The 14762-nt window shown below is 41.0% G+C and overlaps 1 protein-coding gene and 1 pseudogene across 2 annotated transcripts in view; one reads left to right on the forward strand and one right to left on the reverse strand.

Annotated features, from left to right (window-relative positions):
- Window positions 1-14762, reverse strand: part of METAP1D (methionyl aminopeptidase type 1D, mitochondrial) — a 406438-nt gene that overhangs the window by 32266 nt on the left and 359410 nt on the right. For both annotated transcript variants that reach the window (XM_073633893.1, XM_073633892.1), the window contains one exon: window positions 13487-13584. In XM_073633893.1, the coding sequence (XP_073489994.1) occupies window positions 13487-13584 (98 nt within the window). The remainder of the gene's footprint in view (window positions 1-13486; window positions 13585-14762) is intronic.
- On the forward strand, window positions 4804-4894 carry LOC141101893 (U2 spliceosomal RNA; annotated as a pseudogene).

A 14762-nucleotide genomic window follows, 5' to 3' on the forward strand; every position in this document is an offset into this window, starting at 1 on the left:
CTGACTGGACAGTAAAAGGGAACAACAAACAAAAGACTAATAAGCTCATCTTACTGTCACTCTGCTCTCTCCTCACATCAGCCTATTCCTTGTTAACACATGAACGCTGCAGCACATTTGACATTTGATTGGCTTCTTGTGCTACTTTGTCCTCTCCAATTCCGAGCTCTGCTGTAGGATTGCAAAAGACTGATACCACATCAAATTCAGGTAATTTCCCTGCTTGCAAATAAAAAGCATACAGTACCTTAAAAAAGTATTCAAGCATAGTCATGTGTAATGCCCTGTACATACAGTCAGATTTTCCTACGGAAAATGTTCCATGGGAGCTTTTTGTCGGAAATTCTGACCGTGTGTAGGCTCCATCGGAATTTTTCCATCAGAATTTCCGACATACAAAATTTGATATCTGGATCTCAAATTTTCCGACAACAAAATCCGTACCTCACCGCGTACTTGGCGATTGGAATTTCCGACAAGATTTGTGTGACCGTGTGTATGCAAGACAAGTTTGAGCCAACATCCGTCGGAAAAAAAACATGGATTTTGTTGTCGGAATGTCCGATCGCATGTACAGGGCATTAGAATGGCCCAGTCAAAGTCCAGATGTAAATCCAATTGAGAATCTTTGGCTAGACTTGAAAATTGCTGTTCACAGACACTCTCCATCCAATCTGACAGAGCTTGAGCTATTCTGCACAGAATGGGCAAAAATGTTACTCTCTAGATGTGCAAAGCTGGTGGAGACATCCCCAAAAAGACTTGCAGCTGTAATTGCAGTGAAAGGTGGTTCTACAAAGTATTAACTCAGGGGGGCTGAATACAAATGTACGCCACACTTTTCACATTTGTTTGTAAAACATGTGGAAAACATTTATAAGTTTCCTTTCACTACACAATAATGTGCCACTTTGTGTTGATTTATCACATAAAATCCCAATAAAATACATTTACGTTTTTGGTTGTAACATGACAAAATATGTAAAAATTTCAAGGGGTATGAATACTTTTTCAAGGCACTGTACATTTCATGATGTATTATTGAATATAGAGCTGCATTTATACGTGACTTTCTATCTGCCTAGCTTTCAGCTTTAAATATTCGTTTCTAGCAGATGTACAGACTTCCCGTGTGGATGGGGGAAGCGCAGCCATGGATGAAAATGCATTGCCAATGCCTATGCAAACGCCTGTTTGCCTAATGCAGCATACACACTAGTGGACTTTTCGACCGGACTGGTCCGAAGGACCGAGTCCGGCAGACAATTCACACATGCGTGGGCTTAATCGGACCTGCAGCGGAGTTTTTCGGTCGAAAATCTGACAAACTTTAGATTTGGAACATGTTTCCGTGCCTATCGAAAAGTCCGCTCGTCTGTATGCTAGTCCGACGGACGAAAACCGACACTAGGGCAACTATTGGCTACTGGCTATCAACTTCCTTATTTTAGTCCAGTTGTACATCATCACGTACGAATCCGTCGGACTTTGGTGTGATCAAGTGTAGTCAAGTCCGTTCGTTGAGAAAGTCTGTTGGAAGTCCGCCGAAAGTCCGTCGGACCAGTCCGGTTGAAAAGCCGCTCGTGTGTACGCAGCATAAAACACACCAATATGCTGGATGGTGGCAGACACTACAGAAATACAAAATGCATAGCGAGCATAAGAGTGTTGATGAGCTGCTGAAGGTTCTGACCTGGCTGTTCAGATAACACTGCTCTAAGTATTACTTACTGTTAAATAGATTCTAGTGTGTTTCTATTATTGCAGATCTTTGTGGTTACTTCCAACATTAGAGTAACAAAATGACAACTAAGAAATGTGAAGCATTTGATGGCGTTTGTTGTTCTATACAGTAAGCATTTGTTTAAAATAATTTGTGCTGGGAAGTCTGCCAAAATGCATATTATATTTACGCATGAAGTCATAACACGAGCACTTCAGCATCTTTTTCTATTTTCATGCAGCATAAAACAGAGCATGTAACACATGGGGTTTAATGCCTGAACACAGTTTTGCAACTTTGACGTGTGTTAGTAAAACTGTCTCATCGCAACTACTTTTGGCATCCAGGTGAATTATACCGCCTTTCTCCAAGATAAATTAGTCTTTCATTTAGTGGTAAATTGTAACAGATATCACCTAATTTTCTTTTATTATCAAAGGAAAACTGGCCCAAAATTACAAAAATATATATATTTTTTAAACGTCGCTGTATTTTCCTTGCTACTACCATAACCTGCCATCAAAAAATGAATTCTCCTACTCCTGATGATCACAGCAATATCGCATATGTATATATTATCTATTGTTTGTACCCATAGTATGGCCAACGGTGCACATTTTCCTGTTTTTTTTATCCTACCTAAAACACACTAACTGATACCAATTAAAAAAATTCTTTGAAAAAAATACTGCCTAAAATATACTGATTCTGGACTCAATCTTTGACCCCCAACATTGACCCTTACTTTAACCCGGATTTATTTTTTACACACACTTTTGTTTATTTACATTTTTCTCCTCCAGCAAGGAGAGAAAGATACAAAGGGGTTGATTTACTAAAGTCAAATAGCCTGTGCCCTTTGCAAGCACAGTTGCTCCATAGCTGAGTAAGAGGGGAAGCTCTGCTGACTTTCATCATCCAATCATATGCAAGCAAAAATGCTGTTTCATTCTCCTTTTCTTTGCACGTGATTGGGTATTCTTTGCAAAGTGAAGCTTTACCTCATTTACTAAGTGAGGTAAAGCTTTCGGCTTAACTCGATTTTAAACCGGCAATGCAGTCCAACTTCGGGGGGCAATTTGACAGACATCTGTGCAGGTTCATGCACAGATGTCTATTCAAATCGCCCCCCAAAGTCATCAAAAGTATTACAGGAACTACTTATGGGAATCGGTGTGGCGCCACAAAGTCGGCGTCGCACTGATTCGGACAGTGCCATTGCCGGCAATAGCCCCCGATTTGCCCTGTGATTTGACATGTCAAATCGCAGGGCAAATCGGCCCAATATGAACGCGGGCTTAGTAAATCAACCCCAATGTATCTTTCTCTCCATTCAGAGAAGAAAGCCTACACAGGGGCAGGCTTTATAGTAACTGACCACTGTGACAGTCAATTAGAAGCGATCACAGCAATCAGGTGATCAGGAACTTGGCTTTCTGGCTCCCAATCATCAGTACTGGACCCCGGGCTCTCAGTGACAGCCCTGGCCCTGTGCTAGGAGGGCGCTGTGCAGCATCCTCCCAGCACAAAGATGTGAACACATGTATGTGGCCTCATGGAAGAAGACCCACTTCAGTGAATTCAGTTCACTTGGCGCAATACATATATTTCCAAATAGCCACAAACTATATAAAATCACTTTGCAATAAAATACCCTTGCAAACCCAGACATTACCTTGTACAATTAGCAGTGATGTCATCACTGGCCTGCACAAAGCCTGTGGAGAGAGCAGAACTGTGGGAAGTACCTAGCAGGCCCCACCTATTACAGGCTACTTGCAGAAAACTACAGAAGAGGACGGATACAAGACCAGTCACTCAGCACAAGGAGAGATAACAGCAGTGACCAGTCTTTTTTTCAGGTAGCTCCTGTACAAAGACAAAGTGCAGAGGTTGCATCATACTGGATTGCTGATCAACAATATCAGTTTTAAAGGAAAAGTACAGCCAAAGCTTGTTTAGCTGTACTTCTTCTTTGGATCACAGGCGTGCAGATCATTCTGCACTCTCATGACCCTATTTTCAGCAGTCCAGGCTCAGGAAAGATTGTGACCGTATGGTCGGGATCTGCCAACATGCCTGGACGAGTACCCGGCTCAGCCTCTTAGCGAACCGCTGGGAGCCTGAGCCGGCCGCTTCCACCCCCCTCCACAGCCCTGTGCTACAGTGAGCACTGGAGGGGCAGAGCAGAGAGCCGGAGACTTCCTATGGTGGCACACCGAGAAGAGGAGTAGACAGGAACACTGACAGGGGACCCTAGAAGAGAATCAGGGCGACTCTGCGCAATTCTATTGCACAGAGCAGGTAAGTAGAACATATTTGTTAATAAAAAAAATACAATTTAGGTCACTTTAAGGTTTGGTCAAACAACAGCTCAACCTCTTGATCTTTTTCCTTGCATCAGGTACCACTGTCCAATGAGAATACCTGGCAGCATTTCAACTCATCATCCCAAAGCTGTTCATTGGGGTTGAGATCAGGGCTTTGTGCAGGCCACTTGAATTTCTTCAGACCAAGCTCATCAACCCATGTTCTTATTGAGCAACACAGTCATGGTGGAATAGAAAAGGGCCTTTCCCAAACTGGTGGGAAAGGCACAACTGTTTATTATGTCTTCTGGACCACTGACACTACCCTTCACTGGAAACACCTGAACTCAATCATTTGGAGTGGCCATATAGTAGGTGTATGACAGCTGCCATTTTTGAACTGTGAAGGCTCCAAGGTTATAATCCTGATCACATGACTATGTAAACGGGCACTCCAAAAAAAAGTATTAATTTAGTTAAAGGTAGGTTGAGTCAGCTCCTGCCTATGTAAAAGTCTTGAGTACGCGGACAATGAGATCTCCCTGCCATAATTCCAGACTCCTGTTCCTATCCACCTGAGGGTTTTGGGTGTTCCAGCAATTCCTGTTGCAATCTCCAGAGGCCACAGCTGGTGTACAGACCCTGAAATCTAAGCACAATTTTTTTTCTCTCCACGTGTGTTATCTGCACTTTATATGTGTGTTTTTCTTCACTTACAGGATGATAGGGCGTGTTTTTTCAGGCCTACCCTGGAGTCTACAGGAAGTATGTGTAGCTCTTAGGCCTTTTGGCTAAGATCAAGTGTAGTATCTGTTCCTATCAGTTAACAAGTGGTGGCGCTGTGCTACTGTCTCTAGCCTACGGCGGTGGGTTGAGGGTGGCGGTGGCTATGCAAATCCACTTGGTGTAATGGTAACCTGGACAGTTAGTTATGAACTGAGGGCCATTAATAGGTCTCCTCTAGAGAAAGCCGGAAGGGTTACCTCCTGATAGGGATGGAGAGACACTGGGTCTGGCCGAAGGCCGGGTCCCGAAGAAAGCCTGTGGAGTATGTGCCCCTGGAGTAGCAGTCGAGGGGTGCCGTAATTACTCACTGTGAGAGGGACACTGAGTTTTACTGGCACCTTGGCCACTGCACCACACGCACTTTTTTTGCACCTGCCTCTTGGGCCGGGCCTTTTGGCCAGTTCCAGAGAAATATTTTATTCCTGGCCTCAGGGCCAGCTATTGCACCATAACAATGGCACTATTGCACTTTCTCAGCTTTCCTTTCCCCACCTTTATGTTGTTTGTCACTTTACGTATTTTTTTTTTGTTGGTTGTTGGGTTTGTACATGTTTTGCGTTTGATTAGTAGGGCGTAGGTCCTCGGCCTGCCCTGAACGTCTTGGGAGGGGGTGGACATGGCCTTCTGGCTTGGTTCACCCTCTCTCATGGGGTCTTCCTTTGGGGGAGCCCCACCTATTACTTGGGGTGGTCTGTCTCGGCAGACCTCCCAGAAAAGGGGGTCCATCTGGTTTCGGCTAGATGGACTATGTGAAAGTACCTCAGTCCCCGTCTGAAGCCTAAAACCCCGGGGATCAGGGTTCAGGTCCTCCCTCTTTGGAGGACTATTTGGTGTGCACTTTCTTTTGCACCGGGTGGAGTTTTTGAAATATGTTCACACACCACAGGCTTTAAAAAAAAAAAATGTGTAGCTCTTAGGTTCTTTTCTCCCCTGCATTTGGGTGGTTTGTCTTCGGGAGAACCCCTTAACTAATACTTAGTGATCAGCTTTGGCTTATCACGAGGAGAGGGATCTGCTGGGGCTTTTGGCTAGGTGAACCTGAGTGTACCCTACCCCTGTCCAGAGTTTTGCACCCCAGGGGGTTAGGGAAGGGTCCCTTTTCTCCCTTACACACCCCGGTGCACTTTTTTGGGTGTGTTCACTTACACTTTTTGGTTCACTTTGTTTGCACACCACACTGTGGGCTTGAAAAAGAAAAACTAATAATTTCACCATAAGAATGCCCCAAAGATATAAAGGAATGTGAGTTGATCGAACTATTCCATGATTTACTAAAACTGAAATTGTTTTGAGTAGACCGAGCCTTTAAAGTGATTGTAAAGCCTTTATTTTAAAATTTAAATAAAAAAGGATGTTATACTTACCTGTTACAAGAGCTGTCTCTTATCTACTTTGCTGGGGGCTCCCGCCATTGCTGTCTGCTCCTTTTCTTCTCCGAGTGCCCCCTCAGCAAGAAGTGTGCAATGGGGCAACACATGGGCATGCTCGTAAATGGGGCTGTGTGTGTCCTTAGACATATTTAACGCCCCATGCTCCCTCCTCGTAGGATTTGACTGACAGCAGCAGGGGCCTGAGTCTGTGAGACCAGAAAGTGAAGGGAGAAGAGCTCAATCACTGACAGAACTCAGGTAAGTGTTTGGTGCAGTTGGGGAATTTTTTTACCTTAATGCAGGGAATGCATTAAAGAAGGAGTATAGCCAAAGTTCCTTCCTATGGTTCACAGGAATGCAGTTAGTTTTGCACTCCTGTGACCTGTTTTCAGCCAACAGCGGGCTACAGTCTGCTGTCAGCTGACTGATTTTGACCATATGGTCAGGATACACACAGATCCCTGGACCGGCAGCTGGCTCAGCCTCTCAGCCAGCCGCTGAGATCCTGAACCAGCCTCTCCCGCTCCCTCCACAGCCTGGTTCTCCAGTGAGAACTGGAGGGGCAGAGCAGAGAGCTTGTGGCTGTCAGTCTGCAGCTTGAAGACTGACAGCTAAGCGATCAGCAGTGTTTCATCGCTCAGTTCTCAGTCTTAGAGCCAGTGGGGGACAGATGCAGCATCGGACCTATGCTGCATCCACCTAGGTGAATATCTTTTTTTTTTTTTTTATGAAACCCAAACTTTTCTTTTAAGGTAAAAAACTGTTAGACTTTAGAATAACTTAAATAGGTCACTAACTTAGAGCAAGCATACAGTCAAGTCTAAAGAGTTTACACCATCAAGCGCAGTATAGTTGCTGCAGTATAGTCCTGAACCCTGCTCATATTTCTACACTGACAGGTTCCTTTGGAACGTTACATTTATTATATCAGCTATGAAATAACTGAAGAGAAAATCCTATGTGTCTTGGAAATGATCACTCTCTGCTATTTAGTTCTGATCATTTTGTGAAACCTTTAGAAACTGAGCCATAGCATTCACAGGGGATCTTACATAAACCATACTAATCTATTTTTTTTTATTGTTCTTTAATATAGAACCTGTCTTCAGCAAATGTATGAAAAGACCTTTAAAGAAAACGTAAACCATTTTAGTCTCCTAAAGCACCATGTATCATAAGCAATTGTTATTTTTTTAAATAAATTCTTGCCTTTACTTATTTCTACTACTTGTTGCTGCTGATCTCCTGCAGCCTCTTCTGATCTCCAAGCACTCATACAATGGCTGCAAGGCATTTCTCAGGGTGGATTTCCTGATGCTGATGACAGTGGACCATGCCAACGTAATATGTGTTGATATGGTCGCTTGTAGTCTTCATCAGAAGCCTGTCAACAGGGTGGCAAAGCAGCAACATAATAGAAGGAGTGTTGCCACCAGGAAGGGCTTGCACAAGGACCTTGATTGCAGAATCACCAGGTATTACTATAATGGAAGCAGACTTTTAAAATGACATTACCATGGTAACATGAGATTTTAGTGCTTAGGTAAGTATTGTCCAATGCTGAATATCTCAAACACCTTTATTCAACAACAAAGTTCAACAGTGCATTGACAATTTTAATTAATTCCCTGTTGTTCTCCATTGTGAGCATATAGATACAATTCCAAGAGGCTGTCCATATGACACACAAATGTGGCTGTATTACAAATAACTTAGAGTAAAGCCATACATGGATAAAAAAGGTGTTTGAAAAAGTGTTCGATAAGCCTGATCGTTCAACTTTAGAAATGTAAGTGGGCGCATTTCGATTCTTGCAAATACAAAGTTTTATGCTAAAAGAAAGATCCTTCATGTCTGCATTTTGTTGCGTAATGAAACGATTTTCTAAACATTAGTAAGGTAATTGATCGTGTAGAGTTTGAAAAAACGTACAACACGCGCATTGATCGACAACATTTTTTTACCATTAACATCATTAATGATCAATAATATGTCGAAAAGTTTGGAAAACAATTAGATACAATGATGGTGTTAACACACTGTAACGATTTTCTATCCATGTTAGCCAGCTTAACTTTCTAGGTTTCATGATGATACTAAAGATTAGTATGTATTAAAGGAAAGAAGAAAAAGGGTCTGTTCATTGATTCCCACTCATGGGTACCCAAAGCCCTTCCTATCCTTCACCACAGATCTGCGGCTCACTTCAAATATTAAAGGAATAAATTAAAATGAAGAACTAGAGGACTCACTAGGACAGTAATTAAGATACATATCAAGCTCTTCCCAGTGTTCCCAGTTTATCAATTCACTGTACATGTCATCACCATTTCATTTAAATGACCCCACCTGCCATTATGGGATGTCAACTGTGATGCAACACAATGCTGTAAATTGAAGAGTTTCTTATCATATAGAGCTGAGCACACATCAATACACCACTTAGCTCATTCATGTATGTACTGGATCTTAACTTCTCAGTTCTTCCATTTGTGGTGTTTTTTCTTAATATCTTTGTCTACAGTAATTTTTGAAGATTTTTTTCTTAGAACCCCTGAAAAGCCTAGCTCTTGTGTTTTCCAGGCTTCACAAAGCAGCAGTTATCAAAGTAGTATGTTTTGAGTGGGGTGGGGGCAGAGAATGGACCCTGCTATGTCTTTAATATGCAGGATCTGAACAGGGGGATCGAATCCCAGCAGGCTGTGATTTCTTGTCACTCTACTAACTTAATTTTTCAAATATCTTATAGAGACTCCATTAGAAGGTGGAAATTTTAAGAAATAGTGCATCGTGTCTTCTCATGGATCCTCCCTAGGATTACACAGGGGAACTCACTTGGAGACAATGGTAGCTTGGCTGTAAGGGTCACCTTAAGCCATCTTAAAGTGGAACTTCACCTGAGAAGGGAAGCTCCGCTCATCCTCTTCCTCCTCCTCTGCATTATTGGAAGTTTTTTTTTCTGGGAGCAGGTACCGATCTCTGACAGGTACCCTCTCCTACTTCTGCTCTACTCGCCGAGGTGAGCTGAACAGACGTCCCCCCCCACCCGCAACCTCCTGCAACAAGTCACATATTCCAGGAGACTGCAGAACCATTGAGAGAGCGCAGCACGTCTCACGCACAGTGGGAAGCCAGCTGTGAAACACAAGGAAGTCACAGCCACCTTCCCTCAAGCAAGATGGCAGCACTGGGAACCTATAGACTGGTGAATAATCAGCCAGGGTGTTGATAGCGCTGGATCCCTGGACTGGTAAGTGTCTGTATATTAAAAGTCAGCAGCTCTAGAATATTTCTTTTAAAACTGACCGGAACTCCTCTTGAAGTCTCTATGTAGACCGAATCTCTCCATAGACCACCCAAACAGACCTACTACAGGTGGTACCCGGGTTATGAACAAGATAAGGACTGTAGGTTTGTTCTTAGGTCAAATTTTGTAGGTCGGAACAGTACATTTTTAAGTGTAACTCCAGCATGTGCAATGGTGTGGGATGTTCCAGGTGCTTCTGGGTGTGCAGTTGTGTTATTTGTGGCTCTTGTGGCCATGCAATAGTGCTGTGTGGGATGTCTGATGCTGCAAGATGGCTGCACGGCTGTAGTATCCGGGACCACCGCGGAGCGCAAGAGGCCAGCAGTGACATCACACCACCTGCATTCATAAGTAGTAGTCGTTTGTAACTCGAATGTTCGTAACCCGGGGACTGCCTGTATAGACTGAGTTTACATTTTTCCTACTAAAAAATCCTGAAACACTGAACTTTTGTTTATGTCATCTATTGAGTTTTGCAGCCAGAGCAACCGTGTAAAATATGTAACATATTTTGCCTTTTTTTTTTTTTTTTTTCTATTTCCCCTGATTACATCCTTGGGATTCCTACATTTCTATTGATAATCTAATGTTTTACCAGACTTCTTTTTTTAAGAACAGCACATGGGTGAATTTCCTTACATGAAAGTAAAGAATAAATAAATGATTTCAGTTTAGTGAACAGGAAGTTACAAGGATACTGGATTTCTAGCAGGATTTAATTTGTATTTGCAGGAAATGTATTTAGCCTGAAAAAAACAAAACGATGGCACCACATCTAAGGACAGTTAAGATGCAATGTATTTTAATTGTGTTTTTGGGTTTAGACACACTTTACGTAACAATGGCACCATTCTCTACCCATTTAATTATTGACATAAACTCAGATGACAGGAGAGATCCAGGCATAGGAAGCCATAATTAAAAGGTCCCAGTCATATAGGAAAGTGGCAGGGACAAGTGAAAGCTGTAAGAGAACACAAGTGTATGGGAAGAGATTAGAGTAGTAAGTGCTGCCACAAGAATGTTAAGCCTTGAATGAGAGGAGGAGAGTTTTGTAATTAACACAGACGTGAATGGGAAGCTGGCAGCAAAAGATATCCAAGTGGTAATGAAAAGCTGTGAATCTAATGATGATCTGCTGAACAGATCGTGATAATAAGAGGGATCAGTCCCTTTAAAATATCACCTATTTTACATGACATCGTACCTTACAGTTTTCTATAATTTGTGCAGCATTTGGGACGTCTTACACTAGCAATTACAATTTCCCAGTCCCGTGTTATCTTAGGATCTTCTTGGAAATAATTTCATATATAAAATGATGTTTTCTAAGAAAAAGCAACATTTGATTGTCTCTCACTTGAACTGTACATTTATGTGTATTTTTCAGCAACTGTAAAACGGATTATATAAGAAGAATTTCTGGTTGCACATTGCCAACATAAATATCTACAGAGGCCTGTGACGTTATCATCATTACAATGCTTCCATTGTTAGAGCTGGAGATGGTAAAGGAAAAAAGGTAATATGCGGTACATTTGCTACAAAGCACTTAAAGGGGAAAAGGCACCTCAAACATCTTGCTATACATGTCAAGTTTACTGTAGCTCCTCAGCATAAAAAATGTGTTTTTGTGCCAAGTTGGGATTCCCTACATTCCAAAACCTGGAAATATAGACATGTGTATTTTCTGACATTATGCTGTACAATGCATTATGGAAGATGAACTAGTACAAACCGCCTCAATGGGACACAAGAAAGTCAGTTAACAAAAAGAAATAAACCCAATGTGACATAGTAGACTCATTTCCAACATGTAACTGTAACATCTTATTTTCTGTCTTGCTAAAATATTCTTACAAATTGTTGTGTCTTGTTTACAGGGGTTTACCAGTTTAAAAGCAAACTTTTCACTGAAGAAAACTTGGACAAACCGGAGTAGTTACAATTGATAATATAGTGAAAAGAAATATAAGCAATAATTTCAATGGACCTAATAGCAGAACGATCAATAAATTCATAGATATAGACACCTGAATTTGTTATGTACTGTATTGTGACCTTTTCTATGAAAGTCAAACTTGGCTCTGCCCATCCCACCTTCCAAGATACTCTATTGGTTCCTTAATGGATAGCTGTACTTTCAAACAACTAAACCCTAACAGCCTTCCTCATGATCACCATTTTAGCTGTCCTTTCTTCTACATGCTTTAGATTACCAACCTGGGCTAGAAGCTGTGATTTACATTTGGTGGCACCCTAATCTTATTCCAAGTTGGTGCAGCTCTTTAAAAATTGCTTTTCTTCTTTATGTGGTACTGCATGGCCCTGCTGGCTTGGAAGAGGACCAGAGTGCTGCTTGGTATTGACCATAGCATCTGTACAGAGTTCCCTCATTGATTTGAGGTATGTACAAGCAGGGGGGTATAGTTAGAATGGAGAGGATGGGGGGTAGTTAGGATTTGTTGGTTCAACTCACTATTAATCTTAAATGTGATAGATAGCTACACTGACCAATGGTGGGGCTTAGGATTGTGAAGGCAATGACCAAGTGTAACTTCTATATTTGCATATGTATAGCTTCAGCTGCCTATCTCTGATCATTGTGAATCTTATAATCTCAGTTATCCAAATGATCATTTTTTTCATTGAACAACAAACTACATGTTTTGTAGGCTACTTAATACTTCCTTATCAGATACAGCCAATCTAAGAATATAGACTAAATAATGAATAAGTGCTTGCTATAACCCATTACAGTCAACCTGTCACAACCCTGATAGCAAGATCAAAGACATCAATAGATGATCATCACATTTGGTTTAACTCATTTTGTCTATTTGTCCTAACATCTACTGGTGATGAGGTTGAACAAGGCTGACCACACATGCGTAGGGCAGCCTGACTAAACCAAGTGAAGAGCTGCCTGATCTGTAACAGAATTTTTTTTTCATCCATTGTGATGGCCAACTCTGACTGATCTTGATCTTTTGCACCTGCTCTAAATTTCTGGATTATGTTTGAATAATAGCAGTGGTCATATTATCACTGGATACAATGGGCAATTAGGTCCTAGCAGCACTGGTTAAAAGCTAGTCATAAGATGGATAAAAAGTTGTCCGGGTTCAGCAGGGACCAGCAGAATTTCAATCCATCTATGGTGGTATCTATTCAAGAGTCAATTTAATGATCTACTTGTTTCGTAACAGACTGTTGGTATATTATCATTTGATCAAGAATTTGAGTGGCTGCAGCACTGATCAGTGTATACTGACAGCAGAGGAGTCCTCACAGTCAGAATACAATAGCAGCGGGGAGGATTCCTTCATCCACCTCGAATGTGTGGATGAGAGAATCCGTTCGGTTGTTTTTGATCAGCTGGCTGAATGATTAAAAATAAATAAATCTATCTATCTCTGGCCAGCTTAACCTTTCCCAGCTAACTGTTATCTAACCAAATACCTGCTGTCCTCTAAAGTCTTATTCACCTTATATAAAACCTGTTCTTTGCAAACTGGGCCTAACATAGCCTAATCTACATTGTAATCAGGTTGTGCATTAACATCTTCTTATTCAGACTCTTGTTGGCCTGTTACACTTTTCTACAGTTATTTTAATTATTGTGTATATTGACCTGTGAAGCACAAACTGTGCCTATTAAAGTATTTGGCCCCTTTGGAAGTTTTCATATTTTATTGTCATAGAAAATTGATTCACATTGGATTTAATTTTGTTTTTAACATTAATAAACAGAATTATACTTTTCAATATACTTTTCTGCGTAGCATAGGTTTTAGGTGATTGTAAGGTCCACCCTATGATGTGTCAGTATCCTTGTATAACCCACCCCATTAAAAAAAAAAAAAAAGAAGAACACTCTGCCATAGAATGGCTTATATTGGTGACAATCCACATATGTCGGAGATTTACATTATATAATCATTGAAATGGTAACACAGAGCAATAGTGCTCCAGAAGAGTATTTACTTACCATGATGCCAAATTTCAGGATGCCCATGAAAGTATGACCCAATTCCATGGCCAATAAATTGGGGACAGACTTGGAGTTTGTTCTCCTCAGCAATGCGGCTTCATATAAAAAAAAAAAAAAAAAAATGAAATAATACAAATAAAATTAACACATTTCTTTTTACTGAGTAATTAATTTTGTAATAAGTATTATAGTCATCCCATGAGTGACACAAACTTGGCCTCAGCCATGAGGGAATTAAAAATTACAGCCATATACTGTACTCTGAGACAGAGCAGCGACAGGTTGCAGCCTCTGAGATTTTCCCCCAATTCCTGTTAGGGCAGAAAGTGATGGGAACACAGACAAAAACAATATCACATTTTAGCAAACTGAGAAAGCGAAGTTCTGACATTGTTTATTTTTCTGTCTGTGCTTTTCTGTCCGAGTGACAACTTGTATGGGCATCACTAGAGCCAGAAACAAGGAGAACATTTTTCCCAATGGGGACAGCACTGAAAGGCTGTAATACTTCCCTGCTCAAAAAAAAATGTTTTTTGTTGTTGCTGTTTGAGCCTCTGTTGGAGAGATTTACCCATACCTCTTCTCCCGAAGACAAGGGAAAGGGTATTCAGAGAAATCTTTACAACAGAAATCAATAGTAACTTTACAAAAGTTTTGACTTTACCCAAAACTGTGGGAAAAAAGTTTTAGCTGAAGTGGGATCTTATGGATTACAAAGGGAAGTAGAAAAATGTGTACTTCTTAAAGAGGAGTTCCAGATATGGCATTTTATACATAGTTACACTAGTCCAGCGTGGACCAATGTAAATATGCATGTACACTTGGCCCAAAGGTTTGCATTCCCTGGCAGAATTTGTGAAATGTTGGCAGTAATATTGGAATAATGATTGATCATGCCAAAAAACTGTTTTTTTTTTATTTAGGGATAGTGATCATATGAAGCCATTTATTATCACATAGTTGTTTGGCTCCATTATTAATTATAATAACAGAAATCACCCAAATGGCTCTTATCAAAAGTTTACACACCCTGGAATGTTTGGCCTTGGTACAGAACCACAAGGTGACAAACACAGGTTAAAATAGCAATTAAAGGTTACTTTCCCACATTTCCCATGGCTTTTTAAATTAGTGTCTGTGTATAAATAGTCAATGAATTTGTTAGCTCTCACGTGAATGCACTGAACAGGCTGGATACTGAGCCGTGAAAAGCAGGAAATAACTGTCAAAAGACCTGTGCAAAAAGCTAATGGAACTTTATGAAGATGGGAAA

The sequence above is a fragment of the Aquarana catesbeiana genome, linkage group LG06, assembly GCF_042186555.1.
Source record: "Aquarana catesbeiana isolate 2022-GZ linkage group LG06, ASM4218655v1, whole genome shotgun sequence".
In the NCBI taxonomy this organism is placed as follows: domain Eukaryota; kingdom Metazoa; phylum Chordata; class Amphibia; order Anura; family Ranidae; genus Aquarana; species Aquarana catesbeiana.